General features: G+C 41.7%; 3 protein-coding genes and 2 non-coding genes across 9 annotated transcripts in view; 3 read left to right on the forward strand and 2 right to left on the reverse strand.

Annotated features, from left to right (window-relative positions):
* The window catches only part of rubcnl (rubicon like autophagy enhancer), a 15,371-nt gene extending 10,172 nt beyond the window's left edge, over positions 1–5,199 (forward strand). For all 4 annotated transcript variants that reach the window (XM_047815338.1, XM_027145373.2, XM_027145376.2 and 1 more), the window contains exons 9-13: positions 2,174–2,412; positions 3,187–3,248; positions 3,348–3,501; positions 4,226–4,316; positions 4,867–5,199. In XM_047815338.1, the coding sequence (XP_047671294.1) occupies positions 2,174–2,412; positions 3,187–3,248; positions 3,348–3,501; positions 4,226–4,316; positions 4,867–4,955 (635 nt within the window). In that variant the 3' untranslated portion in view covers positions 4,956–5,199. The remainder of the gene's footprint in view (positions 1–2,173; positions 2,413–3,186; positions 3,249–3,347; positions 3,502–4,225; positions 4,317–4,866) is intronic.
* A 1,028-nt stretch (positions 5,200–6,227) lies between these two features.
* trnal-caa lies at positions 6,228–6,340 on the reverse strand. Its single transcript has 2 exons — positions 6,303–6,340; positions 6,228–6,273 (listed from the first exon to the last, which is right to left on the reverse strand). It is a non-coding gene; the product is annotated as a tRNA-Leu (tRNA).
* A 628-nt stretch (positions 6,341–6,968) lies between these two features.
* dhrs12 (dehydrogenase/reductase (SDR family) member 12) lies at positions 6,969–13,493 on the forward strand. 2 transcript variants are annotated; one of them, XM_047815161.1, is made up of 10 exons: positions 6,969–7,256; positions 7,915–8,048; positions 8,996–9,078; positions 9,180–9,269; positions 9,377–9,458; positions 10,313–10,374; positions 11,171–11,275; positions 11,885–11,975; positions 12,618–12,755; positions 13,270–13,493. In XM_047815161.1, the coding sequence occupies exons 1-10, from the start codon at positions 7,111–7,113 to the stop codon at positions 13,398–13,400; spliced, it is 1,062 nt and encodes a 353-aa protein (XP_047671117.1). In that variant the 5' UTR covers positions 6,969–7,110; the 3' UTR covers positions 13,401–13,493. The 2 variants fall into 2 exon arrangements, with proteins under 2 accessions (XP_047671117.1, XP_027001183.1); XM_027145382.2 differs by having other exon boundaries at positions 6,970–7,256; positions 9,177–9,269.
* trnal-caa lies at positions 7,471–7,584 on the forward strand. Its single transcript has 2 exons — positions 7,471–7,508; positions 7,539–7,584. It is a non-coding gene; the product is annotated as a tRNA-Leu (tRNA).
* Positions 13,494–15,960: 2,467 nt separating the features above from the next.
* Positions 15,961–20,000, reverse strand: part of wdfy2 (WD repeat and FYVE domain containing 2) — an 8,977-nt gene continuing 4,937 nt past the window's right edge. Inside the window, exons 8-12 of the mRNA XM_027145342.2 lie at positions 19,991–20,000; positions 19,745–19,846; positions 19,021–19,151; positions 16,813–16,921; positions 15,961–16,166 (exon numbers count right to left, since the gene is read on the reverse strand). The exon at positions 19,991–20,000 is cut by the window's right edge and continues 96 nt beyond it. Coding sequence (XP_027001143.1) covers positions 16,137–16,166; positions 16,813–16,921; positions 19,021–19,151; positions 19,745–19,846; positions 19,991–20,000 — 382 coding nt within the window. The 3' untranslated portion in view covers positions 15,961–16,136. The remainder of the gene's footprint in view (positions 16,167–16,812; positions 16,922–19,020; positions 19,152–19,744; positions 19,847–19,990) is intronic.

Raw genomic sequence — 20,000 nt, forward strand, 5'->3', positions numbered from 1 at the left:
ACACATGTACGGTGTTGTCTGACGAGTCAAAAACATCACACTGTTTCAGTAAAATGTTAAAGGCACATTTCTCACCCTAACCCTATCTCGGTCTCCGTTGTTTGAAAGCCAATGTCGACATTTGAAAGCACCAAAACAAACACGCCCCTAACCCAAACGGGTCCCACCCCTGTATCGATAGCTCCGCCCACACATACGTACGTAACCCAGGTGACTAACAGAAAGAAACGTGTCTTTATCATAGCTGAAGGGAAGAACAATACGATTGTAGATAAACAAACAAGCAAAAATGCCACACAAGCATAATGATGTAAAGGACAAAGGCATATATTAGTTCTGTGTAACAAAGCAAAACCAACGTTACTCACCTATCGAGAAGGAAAAAAGCGCCTCGGTGTCTTAAGTAAAGTCGGCCACATATTCACAGGTCGGAGTTTCCCGAGTCGATAACTCCTGAGCTAAACGCTGTTACTACACAAAACGCGGTTGTAGCTGCCTCTCTACATCACTACGATAGAAAAGAGGTGTTATTTGTGTAGTAACACAAATATCGACAAGCCCCGCCCCTTTCTGCTCATTGATTTTTGTTTTGTTTGTCGGCCGACTCAGTTTTCTGAAGCATTTCTCAAACGACGGAGACCCCACCTTTAATAGCAGTACAGTAACACATGCGATCTCGAGTAAACACGTGACGTACGTGTGAGTAATTGTGATTATATGATATTGTATAAAGTGTTTAAAAAAAGAAATTCCTGACTCTTTGTAAGTGTAGTGATTTACTTTAGCTGTGAAACGTGTACTTTATAAAATAGCAATAATGTGTGAAAGATGGTGTGATGTAGCTGACTTTAATCGGCTTTTAATAAGGGAGTTTTTTCATGGTTCACTTTATAGATAATGTTGATAAATCTAGTCGTAATAAATATTAATGTCCGACTCCTGGATGCCAGACTCCTGGAAGCGTTCTTTTGCTTGGGACCTCATATCCCAGGAACCGTCTCAGTGAGCTCCATCTGACTTGGTGTTGGTTCCAAAAGTTATTTTATGCTCACAGGCCCTCAGTTACATATCTACAGTAACTAGAATTCTACTTCACCTCTAAATAATAGTGACAGTGTCTAAACACCATGTAAAACTTTTCCTGACTCCCCCTAGGACTGGATGTGTGTTAGGATTTGATCACTATATATTCTCAATTAGGATTTTCTATAAATATAAACTCTGCTGGAGTGTCACACATCTCAGAAGTCCAGGAACACTCCATGTGGGATGGTGTCAGGGACGGATTGGACATTTCCCCGTCTGAACACCAGAGGGCATCTGATATGGCTGCTTGTTTATGCTCGCATTTTGTTAATGTTTTGGTTTCTCCACATGTGATTTGCCCCACACGTTCCATCGTCCCATTTCCCACCTTTATTTGCCCTGTTCAGTTGCCCAAGTGTCTGTCAAGTTACATCGAGCGTATTGTGACGCCCGTTTGGTTTCTGTATATTTGTGTATTCAGTGTTGTGTTTTTGTGCGAGTTTCCTGCTTGTTTTTTCCTTTCTTAATGAAGATCCTTGTCCTGCATTTGGATCTTGACCTCTGTATATCAGTCTGTGATCTGTAACCAAGGAGCAAAATCCATGGTACAGATATCCTGGGTGGGGGTCCCATAGCTTTCTTTACCTTTATGACAGTAAGTCTATGATGTCCCAGGGAGTTTCAGGAGGAGTGTTAATCAGGGTTTCACTTGGAACAAGAACTTAAGATGTAGTTCCATCACTAAATGCTGTGAAGCATGGACAGGATCCTGGTGGAGACGCATTGGAAACTATTCCAAAAGAATGGCTGAATCCTTATGACATCGTGAGACAGGAATACCCTGAGATGTAGATAGAGGCTCTCGCTGATGGGCACATGTTGTTACTGTATGTGGCTCAGGCATCCAAATGCTCTAGCTGGTGTGTTTTATTGGTTTGTTGTATTTTCTTTTGATATAAAATGACACGACACAACATTTATGCTTTGCAGAACACAAAGTTCTAGTATTTCTTGCAACATATCACATATGAACAAAATTAGCTTTGTGACTCGAACAAATACTAAAATGTAAACCCGGCTTTAGACGAGTCTGTATTAGATCTGTCTGTATTAGATATGTTCCTGTACCTGTACGTTTCTTCTCTAGGGTACATGAAGAGGTTGAGATACTGTGACTACCTGGGCAAGTATTTTTGTGATGGTTGCCATGGCGGTGGCGAAGCCGTAATCCCGGCACGTGTTTTGAATCACTGGGATTTTGGACGGTATCCAGTGTGCCAGTTTTCCAAGCAGATATTGGAGTCTATTTGGGAAAAGCCACTGTTCAAGATCACAGATGTAGCAAAGAACCTTTACGCTCAGGCCAAGGAGCTGCAGAAATTCAAGGTAATGGTTTTTTTTACCTATAACATTTTCACTACTTAACTGATACTTAATATACCGATCGAGGTGATTCCGATCGTGAATGTTAGGACTATTTATTTTGAAATCAAATTCTGAGAAGAAAAGACAGAGTTTAGGTGGCAATTTTTGGACGATCTCTAAACTGACGTCAACCTACAGAATCGAAAACTTCACTGCAGTACGTCTGCTGTGCAGTGAGCTACGTCACACAATCCTCTGATTTTATTCTTATCATGCTTTAAGTGTTGTATCATTTCTATATCGTATATATTCATTCATTTCTTATCCGAACTTCTCGGGTCACAATGAGAATGTGCCTATCTCAGGCGGCATCGAGGCAGGATACACCCTGGACGGAGTGCCAACCCATCACAGGGCACACACACACTCTCATTCTCTCTCTCACACACACACACACACACTACGGACAATTTATCCAGAGATACCAATCAACCTACCATGCATGTCTTTGGACCGGGGGAGGAAACCGGAGTACCCGGAGGAAACCCCCGAGGCACGGGGAGAACATGCAAACTCCACACACACAAGGAGGAGGTGGGAATCGAACCCCCGACCCTGGAGGTGTGAGGAGAACTCATTAGTATTAGTATAGAAAAATATTTCTCTCATCATCTTTAGCTTTATGCAGACAGGAAAGTCCTTTCAGTGTGATGCTAGAGGTTCTTATTAATAAATCTCTCTTATTCATTTATCTCTAAATCTCCTCTAATTCACAGTTGCATTTTTCTCTTCTAGGAGCTCCAGGAGCAGCTGCTCTCCATTAAGAAGCTCCTAAGAACATGCAGACTATCTAAAGGGTAAATACGGTTGGGCATTCGGTTAAAAGGCTTTTAGCTATTTTCATGTTTTTTTGTTGTTGTTTTTTTTTTTTTACTCTCGTCGTTCTTTACACATAGGGTCCTGGCCGAGTTCCAGCAGCTTCCAACATATCTAAGCGAAGAGCTCCATCTTTTTGCCATGAATGACCTCGTTATGATCAAAAGAGGTCAGCTCGTTACCACGGCAAAGGCAGTGATGCGATCTGCGACGTACCACGTGGAGGCTTGTGAAGTACGTGTCAAAGTCAGAGGAGTTTAATAATAATGTAGTGAGTTGAGACAGGATGCAACTACGTGTATAAAGTACAGAGTTTGTTAGGATAATTTTAGTAATCCATATTCGTATTAACATGAAAACAGTTGTCGGTCAAACCAGGAAGTATAATCAGGAACATAGAAGTAGAAAACAAGGAACAAGGAAACCGGGGAAACCATGGCTCGGACACACACATAAAGAAAACACACACACACAAACAAACACACAAATAGAGTATTAGTCCCAAACACGTGCACACAATTGTGTAATAAAATAAAAAAGAGACAAGACCAAAACATAAACTAACCCCTTGAGCGAATGGGGATTGTGCAAGTTTAATTTAGGGCCCCAAACGTGTTCTTGGAAAACCAATAAAGAACCTAAATAAATGTATGTCCATCATGCAAAGCCTGATCCACATACTTGCTGGGCTTTTAAACAAAACACTAATTGATGAGTAAGTCAATCAAGTCACAGTAACTGATACTGATTCCAACAAGGATTCTGCATTTTGACAAGCAACCTGTGGGCAAATCAACTGGGTCACTATTATTATTCCAACCACAATGGAGAGAGACAGAGAGAGATTGATTTAACTGAAGACTGTTGAGGTGTCTTCTCACTTCTAAGGTCCTCTATTTAAATATATCCTATTCTTTCTATTCTCTTATTCTCTCTCTCCCTCTCTCTTTCACACTAGCTGTGCCAGGCCAAAGGCTTTATCTGTGAGTTCTGCCGTGGGAAGGATGTGCTTTTCCCTTTCCAAACAGACATCTGTACACGCTGCAAAGGTGAGAATGCTTAGCTGGAAGAAACATTTTTTCAATGGTCCATAAAGAGACATATTTTGCTCTAAGTCCAAGAAAACCTGCACAGTCATTTCCTTTACAAAGTGAGTTAGTCACTCGCATGTCGTTAGTCCTCGTTAAAACTGGTAGTCACTTCCACATCGTGCTTGAAGGCTGTCTCGGGATATAAGGTTTGCTTGGGCATGCAAAACAAAGACATCCTGTCTGTAGACGATCTGCAGGTTGAAATGAGAGAGATCAGGGATGAAGGATGGAAGCAAAACATAATATCGCATGTCAGAAGTGGGATTCGAACCCACGCCTCCATTCAGAGACCAGAATCCTCCTAACATCAGGTGGCAGGTGTCTTAGTTACCGAAGCCTTTCTCCAGCTCAAACTAGTCTGACTATTCAAATAAGTGGGAATTATTTTTTTAACCAAACTAATGTTATATAAATGTTCTTTCTTCCCCCTCTCTCTCTCTCTCTCTCTCTCTCTCTCTCTCTCTCTCTCTCTCTCTCTCTCTCTCTCTCTCTCTCTCTCTCTCTCTAGAGTGTAGAGCTTGTTTCCACACTTCCTGTTTCCGAGACGAAGCGTGTCCTAGGTGCGCCCGACTCCAAAGCAGAAGAAGCAGGACATGAAAATAGAAAACAATTTTTTTTAAAAATCATGAAATTCATAATTACTTACAAATTTACAGCAAAAACCTTATTGAAGTTTGTATATTTTACCAGTTCGGAATTCTGTTTTAATAACTTAGAGAAGCCTTAAAATTTCCCAGAACTACTTTTATTGTCTTTTCTCTAAGCACATGACCGAATACTGTGTATTCATAGAAAAAATAATGCCATGCATTCGACTAAATAAAACATTTAAAACTGTTGACTTGTTTCATGTTGGCTGCAAAACAGTACTAGGTTTTATTTTGTAATAATTGTTATTTGTTAACCAGCTTTTACATGGAAAAATGTTAGCTGTGAAAGATCATAGGGGGACACGGTGTCTTAGTGGTTAACACGTTCACCTCACACCTCCAGGGTCGGGGGTTCGATTCCCACCTCCGCCTTGTGTGTGTGGAGTTTGCATGTTCTCCCCGTGCCTCGGGGGTTTCCTCCGGGTACTCCGGTTTCCTCCCCCGATCCAAAGACATGCATGGTAGGTTGATTGGCATCTCTGGAAAATTGTCTGTAGTGTGCTCTGTGATGGGTTGGCACTCCGTCCAGGGTGTATCCTGCCTTGATACCTGAGATAGACACAAGCTCCTCGAGACGTTCAGATAAGCGGTAGAAAATGAATGAAAGATCACCATAGCTCAGCTATCCACAGGTTTCTTTTAATTGTGTCGATTGGCGTTTAATAGAAAGCCGCATCTTGGCCTGTGTATAAGTGTTTTACTTCCTTTGAATTGTGAGACAGCATATTTAATAATATAATATTTAAGGCAGTAGACACTCTGGCTTTCTTAAATCTGACAGTCACTTTCACATTGTGCTTGAAGGCTGTCCCTGGATATAGGGTTCGCTCGGCTTCGCTTCCATATGAGACATAGATAGTGTTAATAGGCCGTTGTGCCAGATTGTGTTTTGACAGATTTCACTTTTGGTCCCATTTATAGGAACTGCTTGCTTACATTTTATACAACTGAGCATTTGGCCCTGGGATTTGAACTTTGAGCAAAATTAAACACTAAGCTTCCACATCCTTACTCATCTATGTGTCTCGCCATTGATCACAGCCAACAAAAAATGTGTGTCATATGTGAAAGAGGATTCTGCACAAATCTGCCCCTAATTATTTCAGCAAAGAAAGCAGTTTCGTTTGATCTAGTGAAAAAATAAAACAATCTTTATAGATTGTTACGATTTTAACTTTACTGATTTAATATTTTTGTTTTTGGTGAAAAAAAATTGTCATGTCAGAAGTGGGATTCGAACCCACGCCTCCATTCAGAGACCAGAATCCTCCTTACAACGGGGGAAGGTTTGAACCTTGAGTCTGGCGCCTTAGACCGCTCGGCCATCCTGACACTGTAGATCAGCTCTCAACAAAACCTTATGACTGTTAGTCTCACAAAAAATAAACCAATTTGTCAGCCAAGAATTTTATAGATAAGTAAAAATCATAGTATTGAAACGGAAGTATTCTCTTCTCCTGCCTCTTTTTAACGGTTATAACGCTAAACTTCATCTGTTTTCATTCGTCACACTTGGTTGTAATGCGGCTTTCCGCCTGTAGGGGGCAAACAGCGGTGTAAACAGCTCTGGTCGGTTGCAGCGCCTTAATTTGTGTTTTTAATACGATTTAAACACCAGAATCTGAATCCGAATCAGTGAATTTAAAATAACATATTATGGTGTTTATGATGTGTTTATGAATACAAAGTGGTAGACTGCAAAAAAAAAACACCCCTTAACCTGTAGTATCGCATTCGGGATAGAACTGAGAGTCGATTCTGAAGTTGATTCCAAAATTTTAAAGACGATTCCAAAGCCATGGAGTCGAAAAAAACCTCTTGAATGTATTCGGACAATTGAAGAAAGTATTCTATTCCAACCTAATTTGTATTTGTACGACTTCCTTTTTTTTTATCGCTTTACAAACATCTGACAGTTTTGATATCTCCAAGAATCGATTCAGAGTCGACACTGAAGTTCGAACAGCGCCATTTCCGGATTCGGAAGTTGTACTAAAAAGCATCTGAGTTAATTTCCAAGTCATTATCGACTAAAGATGGGGTTTGTGTATGAGATGTAGATCTACGCCCTATTATCACGTGTTGTTTTGGTCTGCGTGGTCATGCTTATGAAAGCAGATAAGTTTATATCAGTGATTGTTGTTATATCAGTGAGTGTCGTTATATCGGTGCTGACACAACAAGACGCCATAATGTCTTATTACAGAAACGCGATTTGGTTTGTGAAAGGTCTGCAGGAATACACCAGGTAATGTCAGTTTATTCTTAAAGATTTGGTTTATTATTTAAAAAAAAAAGACCCTTTTGTAAAGATGTCAGGGTTTTTTTCACCATGTCAGATGTTTGGATTGGACTGGGGCACTTTGACCTAGTGCCTCGTTTGTTCCGGGTAAAAGTGCCAAATAAGTAAAAGTTGCGGAGAGTTTTTCTATTGGTTGGTTCGTCACCATGGAAACCTGGCTGTCAGGATGGCCGAGCGGTCTAAGGCGCCAGACTCAAGGGTCAAACCTTCCCCCTGAAGTTAGGAGGATTCTGGTCTCTGAATGGAGGCGTGGGTTCGAATCCCACTTCTGACACAAGTCTTTTGTTTTGCTTTCATCCTTCATCCCTGATGCTTCTGATCAAACAAGGCGTTTCAATCACAGGATTTCTTCCTCTTTGTGCACCGTTCAGTTGCTTAGAGAAAGATTCTCTTTTTCCTAAAGGTGCCAAACTCATGGTTCAAACCATCCACCTGATGTTAGGAGGATTCTGGTCTCAGAATGGAGGCTTGGGTTCGAATCCCACTTCTGACATAAAAAGTTTTGTTTCACTTTCATCCTTTTCCTCTGATCGTTCTCAAGAACATTTGCGCTCGGCCAATTTATGCAGAAACAATGACACTATATCTACGTTTTATGTTTCAGGAGTGGCTATGAAGCAGCAGCGAAACGTTTTGTAGCTTCAGACCTCGATGTAGACCTGAGCAGCAGGTCTTTTATCATCACAGGCGCCAACAGCGGCATCGGGAAAGCGACAGCACTGGAAATAGCTAAACGGGGTAAAGATGACCTTCTCACGGCCGAGTTTATTACATCATTAGCTGGTTATTGTGTAGATCAATCTGTGCACAATAACAGATTGTTTTCTTATCATGGCCCATATAATAACATACAAGCAAGTGTTAAAAATTAATTTAACAATTACAAAAAAAAGTCTATGGCGATCCTAATCACACGACAAGCAAAGTATTTGTGGAGGGTCCATAAGCTGCAGCACCTTGTTAATGAAAGAGAGCAGAAGAGGATGACCAGGATGACCGAAAAATTCAAATAATCACTCTTTAATCACTCGTGATGTAAATGTTGGTAAAGCATCTCAGAATGCAGGCCAGTTTGGGTGAGATTGTGTTCAAGATTCCCGAGTGACCGAAACCGAACACTTCCGTTGTTGTAGCCGATCCACCTCGAGGTTTGATGTGTTGTGCGTTCTGTAAAGTCTCAAAGACTGCTGTGTGTGAAAATCCCAGGAGATCGGCATTTTCTGAAATACTAACCAACATGCCGCAGTTAGTTAAAGTCAATAAAATCACACTTTATTATCATTCTGATGTGAACATTAACTGAGTCACTTGACCCAAGTCTAAACTGAATCACTGTGATTGGCTGATAAGATAACTACAGAAATGAGCGGGTGGAGGAAATACAGGTGGGTTTTCTATGTGGTCTAAAGAAATAAAACCCAAATAGAAAACCCACCTGTATTTCCTTACACAACTTTAATTGCAAGCCTCAGGCATACACGAGTGTGTACAGGTTCCTACCGGTTCAAACCAGTAGCATCCATGTTGTATAACCAGTTAATCCATGTTGTATTATTTGTAGTTGATCAAACTGAGGTTTCCTTCCTCTGGGGAGTTGCAATCAAACACAAAAAGCATAATTAAAGGCAGTAATGACCGTAATGACATTATATTTGAGGTGTGATGTATTTTGCTGTTTTGTTCAGGTGGTACAGTTCACCTTGTGTGTCGGAATAAAGATCGTGCGGATGAGGCGAGGACGCACATTGTGGAGCAAAGCAAAAACGAGGTAAAAAGTGGATCTTTGCCGTGGTAGGTAGAGAAGCTACCTGAAGCTCAGGCTGTTAATCACTGTAATAATCTTGTACTGATTTTTTTTTTCCCCAGAAGGTCCATGTGCACATTGTGGACATTTCGAGCCCCAAAGCGTTGTGGGAGTTTGCCAGCTCGTTCACTCAGAGGCACAGTGTGGATGTGCTCGTAAGTGTGTTCAGGATGATCTGTGTGTGTTTGTTCATCTGTGTGTATAATAAAGGTGGTCTGTAAATGACAACGTACAGCTAATACTGTTTATTATTCCTGTACAGATCAACAATGCAGGGTGTATGGTGAATCAGCGGGAGGTGACCGAGGATGGCTTGGAGAAAAACTTCGCCACCAACACACTCGGTAACGCAAAATGTTTAGAGGTCGATTCATCAGTAATAGTATTGTGTCTAGAGTAGAAGTATACATACAGTACACTATTAACACAAAGTACCGCTGTGAAGCAGGAACAAATAATACAACTTTTATCTATTCATTTATTGTGCACTTTAGACATTAAAGCATATAGTATGATTCAAATGCTGGATTTCAGATGTCACTCCGTTCTAATTGCAAATGTGAGGAAAAAAAGCATTGCAGTTAAATACAACACAATTTCTGCATTAACACAGTACATACAGTTTGTATTTAGAAGCAAGATGAATGTACCTGTGATTGACAGGAGGTCACGCCTACTCAAAGAGCAAAGGCTTAGGTTTCTCAGTCTGATCAGTTGGTGTCCTTGGTGTAGTTATTCCTTTTATTTGTGAATATTAAGTGGCTTAGCGGTTAGCATGTTCGTCTCACACCTCCAGGGTTGGGGGTTCGATTCCCGCCTCCGCTTTGTGTGTGTGAAGTTTGTATGTTCTCCCCGTGCCTCGGGGGTTTCCTCCGGGTACTCCGGTTTCCTCCCCGGTCCAAAGACATGCATGGTAGGTTGATTGGCATCTCTGGAAAATTGTCCGTAGTGTGTGTGTGAGTGAATGAGAGTGTGTGTGTGCCCTGTGATGGGTTGGCACTCCGTCCAGGGTGTATCCTGCCTCGATACCTGATGACGCCTGAGACAGGCACAGGCTCCCCGTGACCTGAGAAGTTCGGATAAGCCGTAGAAGATGAATGAAGTTTATTACAAATAAACGACAAAATGAAATAGTTTCTATGTGAACTTTTTATTTATTTTTATTTTTTTTATGTTTCTGAACATAAAACATAAAAAGGAACGTTCATCCTGAGCACAGCGCTATTTCCTGAGCTGAAAAAGTCCCAGGACCCGAGAGTGGTGAGTGTGTCTCAGTATTAATCGATTAAAATCTAAGTCTAAATGCTCTGATTCAGGCTTTGCTTTATATTTATAGAGTAAAAAAATATTTATTTGTAATTCATTTTGAGACCATTTAATTTTGAGATTTTGTTCAACGTATTTAATATTTTCTATGTTAGCTTTGTGTGTGTGTTCACATATTACCTTACTTTTATATTTGTATATATATATATATATTTTTTTTTTTAATATTAAATATTTAATCATTTCTATACGATTCAGCCATTTAAATCATAAATGTAAGGAAATGCACTTTAATAATTTACATCAGATATATTTATGTAACCGTAAAATTGTCATATTTACAAGAATATTTTTTAAGAAATATTTATTAAGAAATATTCAATATTTTATTATTTATTTGCTAAATTATATATAATATAACTAAACCTAAACCTAACCCTTAACCTGTAGTCTGAAAACGTCTTAAATTAAAATAGTGTGAGTGAGATATAATTAAAATTAGGCTAATATATGAGATGAATAAAATATTATAAAATTGATCCAAATTCTATCATTTTATTTCCTCTAGTTAAATAAAATTTAAATAACAAATAGAAATTTGTCTTCTGAGTGAAAATAACTCGCTTAAATAAATATTGAGGATAATACTAAAAAAACAGTTTATGTACATGTTAAATATGTCTAAAAAAAAGTTAAGTAAAATTTTGCGTCTTCACACTCGACTTCCCGCAGTTTATATCTTTACGCTATAAAGTATTTGATGTTAATTGAATGCGTCATCGTTTATTAGATCACTGTGTCGTCAGGCGGGATGTTGGTTCAGAAACTCAATGTTGACGATCTGCAGTTTGAAAAAGGCACGTTTGACGGAACCATGGCTTACGCACAGAACAAGGTACACACACATTCATCACACACACACACACACACACACACACACACACACAAGGTGCATTACACACGATATCTTAAACAATTATACATACTGAAATATTCAGTCAGCTAAAATCTGAAATCCAACGTCTCTAACATTTCTAACGTCCTACATACATCCTATAGACAGTGTGTTACATAACACTTCGTACACGTAGCATTAATACGTCATCAGCAACATGAATGCAGTTACTAACACTTTATAATATTAGTTAATAAACCTTTCATGTTTTTGGTTGTTAACTAAAAGAAATCGGTCTGAACGTCTCTACATGATATCTTTATTTTTAATATTCATGATTGGAGACGAGATCATTGCAGTGTCCACATTTAGGGATTTAAAGGAAGGTAAACAATAAACAATAAACAGGTTGTAGTAAACATTTATAAAAACTGAACTAAAGGTTATATAACTGATATATATACGTGGTGTGGAACACTGATGGGGTTCATTTATTAGGGCTCTCACTCTTAACTCCATTAATCTACTCTTTTATGAACTGCTCAGGATCGTTGTTGATGATCTTCTTCATCTTCATCTTGTTTGTTGTTAATTTATTTCTGTAACCAGAGGCAGCAGGTGATAATGACAGAACTTTGGGCACAACAGCACAAAGAGATTCATTTCTCATCCATGCACCCAGGCTGGGCCGACACACCAGGTGTGTGTGTGTGTGTGTGTGTGTGTGTGTGTGTCTGTGTGTGTGTGTGTGCATGTGTGTGTGCGAATGTGTGTGTGTGTGTGCACGTGTGTGTGTGTGTGTGTGTCTGTGTGTGTGTCTGTGTGTGTCTGTGTGTGTGCATGTGTGTGTGTGTCTGTGTGTGTGTGTATGTATGTCTGTGTGTGTGCATGTGTGAGTGTGTGTGCGAATGTGTGTGTATGTGCACGTGTGTGGGTGTGTGTGTCTGTGTGTGTGCGTGTGTGTGTGTGTGTGCGCATGTGTGTGTGTGCACATGTGGGTGTGTGCACGTGGGTGTGCATGTGTGTGTGTGTGTGTGTGTGTGTGTGTGTGTGCACGTGTGTGTGCGTGTGTGTGTGCACATGTGTGCGTGTGTGTACACGTATGTGTGTGTGTGTGTGTGCGCGCGTGTGTGTGTATGTGTGTATGGCTAAAAAAGACCAAAATATTTAACTTAATAATTCAACTATAAATCTAAACTGAATATATAAATCTAGAAGGCCGATGATGGCCGCACGCACACACACACACACACACACACACACACACACACACACACACACACACACACACTCACTCACACTCTCTCTCTCTCTCTCTCTCTCTGTACTTTTCTCTGTGTAGCGGTTCAGTCATCCATGCCTGATTTTCATGCCAAAATGAAGAACAAATTACGCACAGAAGCCCAAGGGGCCGACACAGTGGTGTGGTTAGCTGTGGCTGATGCGGCTGTGAAACATCCCAGTGGCCTTTTCTTCCAAGGTGAGCAAACGTGTGTGTGTGTGTGTGTGTGTGTGTGTGTGTGTGTGTGTGTGTGTGTGTGTGTGGTAATGTCAGTCGTAATGTAATAATATGTATAATAATAATAATAATAATATGTAACAATGTAATAATTCTGTTTGGTACGAAGACAAATCATTTTCAGCCATTTATTTCATTTGGAAATCACGCTCTCCTCACACACACACACACACACACACACACACACACACACACACACACACACACACACACAGAACAGTTCAGTACAGAAAGTGTCGTGGGATATTGAGCAGTGATGAGAAATGAAAATGGAAACAATCATAGCAGTATTTAAATTTATGCAAATTGCCCAATCAGGATCTCAGTGATGTCCAACTGCAGGTCTTACTAGATAGTGCCGGCCCGAGACTCGAACCCACAACCTTATGGTTAGGAGTCAAATCCATTAGGCCATGACTTCCCCCTACAGGTTGTGTACCCAATAATGTTGAGTGTAACATTTCTCTCGTTGCAGACCGAACACCAGTCGCCACACACCTGCCTCTGGCTTTAAGTAGGTCGTCTCTGTCCGAGGAGAACGAGCTCATGAAAACGTTGGAGCAGCTCGGGGAAAGGTTCAAGCCACGTCTTACTTCAGGGCTGTAAAGAAGAACGCTTATACGGAACGTGCCTTCACAAATATTAATAATGTGACAGATGTAATGTTTCTCACACACTGAATAAACATAATTCACTTAATTGTACTTGTTCAGCATCATAACTCAGAGCCTTAAATACAACACGCATTAAAATAAACTCCCGTGTCAACAAACTCGCTCCACGTCAAACACGTCGCTGTTTACTTTTTGACCTTTACATATATTATATATAGGCTCAGTTTATTCATAACAGAGTTTAAAGTATATCAGATACATTAATACATGATGATTCATATCATGTTTATAACACCTTCACCTTAGAAGTGTGAGCACTTGACAAGTTAAATGTTACAGAAACATTCAAATTTCACTGATTCACGGATTTATCATAATTATTCATTATAATTAATTGGTGGACAGTTCTCTAGCTTACTACAAACATTATATTACATTTTTATACTACTAATATTTCTGTTCTGACAGCAGTGGATCCTGTCGTAGGTCGTCATCATCAGGTTTAGGAGCTTTTCTGCTCACCACAGTTGTAATGATTATTTGACTTCCCATCCATTCCAGTTAGCTGGAACCCGTCATTCCCAACACCGTAGCTCCCGACACCGTAGCTCCCGACACCGTAGCTCCCGACACTGTAGCTCCCCGACACCGTAGCTCCCGACACCGTAGCTCCCCGACACCGTAGCTCGCGACACCGTAGCTCCCGACACCGTAGTTCCCGACACCGTAGCTCGCGACACCGTAGCTCCCGACACCGTAGTTCCCGACACCGTAGTTCCCGACACCATAGCTCCCCGACACCGTAGCTCCCGACACCGTAGTTCCCGACACCGTAGTTCCCGACACCGTAGCTCCCGACACCGTAGCTCCCGACACCGTAGTTCCCGACACCGTAGCTCCCGACACCGTAGCTCCCCGACACCGTAGCTCCCCGACACCGTAGCTCCCGACACAGTAGCTCCCGACACCGTAGCTCGCGACACCGTAGCTCCCGACACCGTAGCTCCCCGACACCGTAGCTCACGACACCGTAGCTCCCGACACCGTAGCTCCCCGACACCGTAGTTCCCGACACCGTAGCTCCCGACACCGTAGCTCGCGACACCGTAGCTCCCGACACCGTAGTTCCCGACACCGTAGCTCCCGACACCGTAGTTCCCGACACCGTAGCTCCCCGACACCGTAGCTCCCGACACCGTAGCTCCCCGACACCGTAGCTCCCGACACCGTAGCTCCCGACACCGTAGCTCCCCGACACCGTAGTTCCCGACACCGTAGCTCCCGACACCGTAGCTCCCGACACCGTAGCTCCCGACACCGTAGTTCCCGACACCGTAGTTCCCGACACCGTAGCTCCCCGACACCGTAGCTCCCGACACCGTAGCTCCCCGACACCGTAGCTCCCGACACCGTAGCTCCCGACACCGTAGCTCCCGACACCGTAGCTCCCCGACACCGTAGCTCCCCGACACCGTAGCTCCCGACACCGTAGCTCCCGACACCGTAGCTCCCGACACCGTAGCTCCCCGACACCGTAGCTCCCGACACCGTAGCTCCCGACACCGTAGCTCCCGACACCGTAGCTCCCGACACCGTAGCTCCCGACACCGTAGCTCCCCGACACCGTAGCTCCCGACACCGTAGCTCCCCGACACCGTAGCTCCCGACACCGTAGCTCCCGACACCGTAGCTCCTGACACCGTAGCTCCCGACACCCAGAATGTGTTTATTTTTCACACCATTCTGTATCACTGCTCTGTCTTTGGATCTCTACACAATCAGAGTTATCAGAGTTTCTGAAAATCAACAGTTCTTATAGAGAAATGTGGTTATTTTGTGCCACTGCAAAAAAAACTAAAGATATTAAATCTGAAATCAGTTTGTTCTTTATTTGTGATTTTCCAACACGTATCGACACAAATACACAAACACACAAATACACAAACACACAAATACACAAACACACAAACACACAAATACACAAACACACAAACACAAGCATTTTCTTTGAAAACATGAATCAAAAACACAGTCTGAAAGTGTGTTATGTAACGTTCACTGTGGTACAACATGGTGGGTGTTTGAACTGAGGACTGGCTCACTGCAACCTGTTCTCTCTCTCACACACACACACACACATACACACACACACACACACACTCACACACTCACATACACACTCACACACACTCACATACATACACACTTACATACACACTCACATACATACACACTTACATACACACCCACACACTCACACATACATACACACTCACACACACTCACACACACACATACACACACACTCACACACACTCACATACACACTCACATACACACTCACACATACACACACACTCACACACACACTCACACATACACTCACACATACACTCACATACACACTCACATACACACTCACACTCACAGAATCTCACACACACTCACATACACACTCACACACACTCACACACACACATACACACACACTCACACACACTCACATACACACTCACACACACACAGAATCTCACACACACTCACATACACACTCACATACATACACATACACACTCACACACACTCACACACACACACACACACACACACACACACACACACATACACATACACACACACACACACACACACACACACACTCACACAGGATATCTCCTACAACTTCTCTGCCAGTGCTGGACATCCTCTGCAAGTGCTGTAGTGATCTTTAGGATACAACAGGCGTCATGTCCCATAGCTGTACACACACACACACACACACACACACACACACACACACACACACACACACACACACACAATCAGCAGTATGAAGACAGCAAGGTTATAAATAGCTGCTAATAAAGCAGCACCTCAATTTTTTCTCATTAAAGAACCCAATCTTCTTGTTTTCTATTAACTGAGGTCAGAGTTCACTTAGATGAAGTCACCACAAAGTTAAACTACGTGCCGTCATGACGATATAATATCTATATGGTTAGATCATTGTCACATTTTCACTATTTTTTGTGATTTGTTTGGGTTTTCTGACTTGAAGGTTATTTGATGTAACCTGTATGTATAAAAACAGCTCACTGGTGGTGATGATGATGATGATGATGATGATGAAGGGTTAACTACAAGGTTGTGACTGATCTCAGTGCTGTCACTATTTTAATTAAACATTTCATTAGAATATACACAACTACACTTTTGGATAAAACACCTACAGAGCATCATGATACAGAGCGCACAGATTTATTTCCCTGACTCAAATCGCTCTGCAACCTGAAACGTCTTCCTTTTCACTTATTTTTACTGAATTTAAATTTACATTGAACAATAAATATTTCTGTGCGCACGTGTGTGTGTGTGTGTGTGTGAGTGTGAGTGTGAGTGCAGACCTTGATGACCCTGTCCGTCCCAGAGGTCAGCAACCAGCCCCTCGTCGGCTCGTAGTGAACGTACACAACGGTGTGTTTGCTGTCATGGAATGTCGCTGTGGGCGCTCGTCTTAAAAAAAAAAAAAACTTAAAGTAAAATACACTGTGCATCCTTATATTCTACAACTTTAACGAGTTTAATCAGCATGTCTTTGTTTTATATACATATATATTTAATACTCGTGATTCTTATTGGCCAGAAGATGTTAAAATAACGTGGATATGATTTGCTGATGCAGTATAATTCAAACCAGGGATGTATCGATACGATATTTTGGATCAGTATCGGCGCCGATCCAGGCAATTTGATATGGAATAAAAACACTGTCAATAATAATCGTACGTAATTCAAAGCATTTGTGTGTAAATTTTAATTTTGCGGAGTCGGATGACCTACGGCCACGACGGTTTACAGCTACGAGATTTTGTGTGTTTGTTCAAATACGACTCCAAAATGTACGAGTTTACACACAACGCTTGTCTTCACAACACCTCTTTTTCACACACGAAAACGGTCTGCGAAACAACTGTCAAAAATACGTCATCACGTTCACAGGCATTACTATCCGAAGGAAGATGAATCGATTCTACGAAGTGCTTCTCCGTACAGCGTGCGGAGCGTAATACAATCTAGGAGCAGTGATACACCAAACCTCCCTTATTACAGTCACACACATTTCTGCTGAGTTTATTTTGTAGTAACGAGTAACGAAGATGTTTAGTGGGAATATAACGGAGTAAAAGTTTACATTTTATCTCGGAAATGTAGTGGAGTAAAAGTGAAAGTTGTCATAAATTTAAATAGAGAAGTAAAGTACAGATACGTGACATTTCTACTGAAGTACAGTAACGACGTGTTTGTACTCCGTCACATCACAACACCACTCATCGTCTCAGGTAAGTCGGTTTTTCCTTCCAAATTCGGACATGTTTAAGGGTTAGATATCACTAATAACAGAGAGGAGTAATATTACAGAGACAGGTTAACTATAGTAAGTAAGATTAGCTCTCAGAGTAAGGTTACATTAGGTGCTTAAAGAATACAGATGTTTAGGAGGTCATCACTGCAGTCTGTAGCGTGATGGCCTACATAAAAGAATTAGCAATTTTAAGTGTTAACTTACTAACAGCTGTGTACATGCACTGGAACACACAGGTCATGTAATATGTGTCCACTGCTTAAGTGTTAAAGTCATATTTTATTGTTTATCGGGTTCCATTAGGTGACATCTTGCACTCAGCCCAGAATCTGGTGTCGGTGTTGACCGACACCTTAAGTGTTGGACATCAGACAATGGCGAACCAGTCCAATATCAGTGGACAGTCAGGACAAGTAAGAAGGTCCAAGTCAAATGGGCAGTCAGTGTGGCAGGAAATGTGAGGTGTGTGTGTGTGTGTGTGTGTGAGGTGTGAGGTGTGTGTCTTTCATACACATACACACACACACATACACAAACACACACAAAAAACACAAATACACACACACACGCACGCACACACAAACACACACACATATGCACACACAAACACACACACACACACAAACACACACACACACGCACGCACACACAAACACACACACACAAACACACACACACAACCTTTTTAAACAATTGTTCCAAAAACACCTTATAAGAAATGAATGATATGAAAAAGAGGTGTTGTGAACACAAGCGTTGTGTGTAAACTGTCACAGTCGTACATTTTGGAGTTGTATTTGAACAAACACGCAAAATCTCGTAGCTGTAAACCGTCGTGGCCGTAGGTTCTGGGATCCGACTCCACAAAATTCAAATTTACACACAAATGCTTTGAATTACGTACGATTATTATTGACAGTGTTTTTATTCCATAATTTGAGTGGATCGGGTATCGGCGGTGCGTGACCGATCCAAAGCCGATACCCATGGTCCTGGGCGTCGGAACCATTATATGTGGGTGGGACAGGACACGCCCACTTTTTAAGACCAATAATATTGGACCCGCCCACTTTTACCGTCTCTATTCAGCTCATATGTCTTTTTTTATTACTATTATTTTGATTATTTAGCGCCGCCAGTCGAATGCCCTAATACATTAAACTCCAACTCCATATAAGAATAAATAGAGAGCTGATGATTAATGAAATAATCACAGGGTGTGTATATGAATAAACAGGTTGACACTCACTCTTCATCAGTGATGGATTTGTGGCACTCGTCACACACTCGCACGGCAAACTCGAAGCCCATCAGGGGGATGGTGGAGCGCTGGGATGAGCACTTCCCACACACGGCTTTCCCGCACTTCCTGCAGTGATGCTACGGGGACGAAGATCACAAAAACCACTCAGACGACGTGTCGTAATGCTCAGAACCAGAACTCTCTATACTTTATGGGTTATACTGTGTGTGACTGCAGTGACTTTATCAGCTAGACACAGCAACGTGGAAGCTTTAATAAACAGAGCAACATACGAAAACAAGGCAGAATTAAAGACAGAAAAAAAATAAAGGCAGAAAAAAAGACAGAAAAATAACCCAATTAATGTATTTTATATTCCAGAAATTCCCACAATATCAGCTGAAATGTGTCAAGGACAAAGGTGTTACACACTCACATACACACACACTCACACACACTCTCTGCTCAAGTGTTGTAGGGTGTGTGTATGTGTGTGTGTGTATGTGTGTGTCTATGTGTGTGTGTGTGAGTGTATGTGTGCTGTGTGTGTGTGAGTGTGCATGTGTGTGCTGTGTGTGTGAGTGTGCGTGTGTGTGCTGTGTGTGTGTATGTGTGAGTGTGTGTGTATGTGTGAGTGTGTGTATGTGTGCGCATGTGTAAGTGTGTGTGCACTGTGTGTGTGTGTGTGTGTGTGTGTGTGTGTGTGTGTGTGTGTGTGTGTGTGTGTAACCTGGCGCAGGCCAATCTTTTTGCTGTCCCACATCTGTTTAAAATTCCAAAAGAACGGCTGCTCGCATTTCTGACAAGAGTCGCTGTCTAGCCATTCAGGAGTCTGAAAAACAGAAAGAAACACACACACAAACAGACACACACACACACACACACACACACACACACAACAGTGTATCTTACACAGCTGCCACAATAAAAGGTAGAACGTAATTGCAATTTGATATTGTGTCATATTTTTGTTCACCTCTTGTCGT

This window comes from Tachysurus fulvidraco, chromosome 6 (genome assembly GCF_022655615.1).
Source record: "Tachysurus fulvidraco isolate hzauxx_2018 chromosome 6, HZAU_PFXX_2.0, whole genome shotgun sequence".
Lineage (NCBI taxonomy): Eukaryota > Metazoa > Chordata > Actinopteri > Siluriformes > Bagridae > Tachysurus > Tachysurus fulvidraco.

Excerpts from the sequence above, each read along its gene's own strand:
- dhrs12 (XM_027145382.2), top strand. The coding sequence starts at position 7,111 with ATGCTTATGAAAGCAGATAAGTTTATATCAGTGATTGTTGTTATATCA. Across the intron at positions 10,375-11,170 it reads AGTCCCAGGACCCGAGAGTG|ATCACTGTGTCGTCAGGCGG; the intron begins GTGAGTGTGTCT and ends ATCGTTTATTAG. Across the intron at positions 12,756-13,269 it reads CAGTGGCCTTTTCTTCCAAG|ACCGAACACCAGTCGCCACA; the intron begins GTGAGCAAACGT and ends CTCTCGTTGCAG.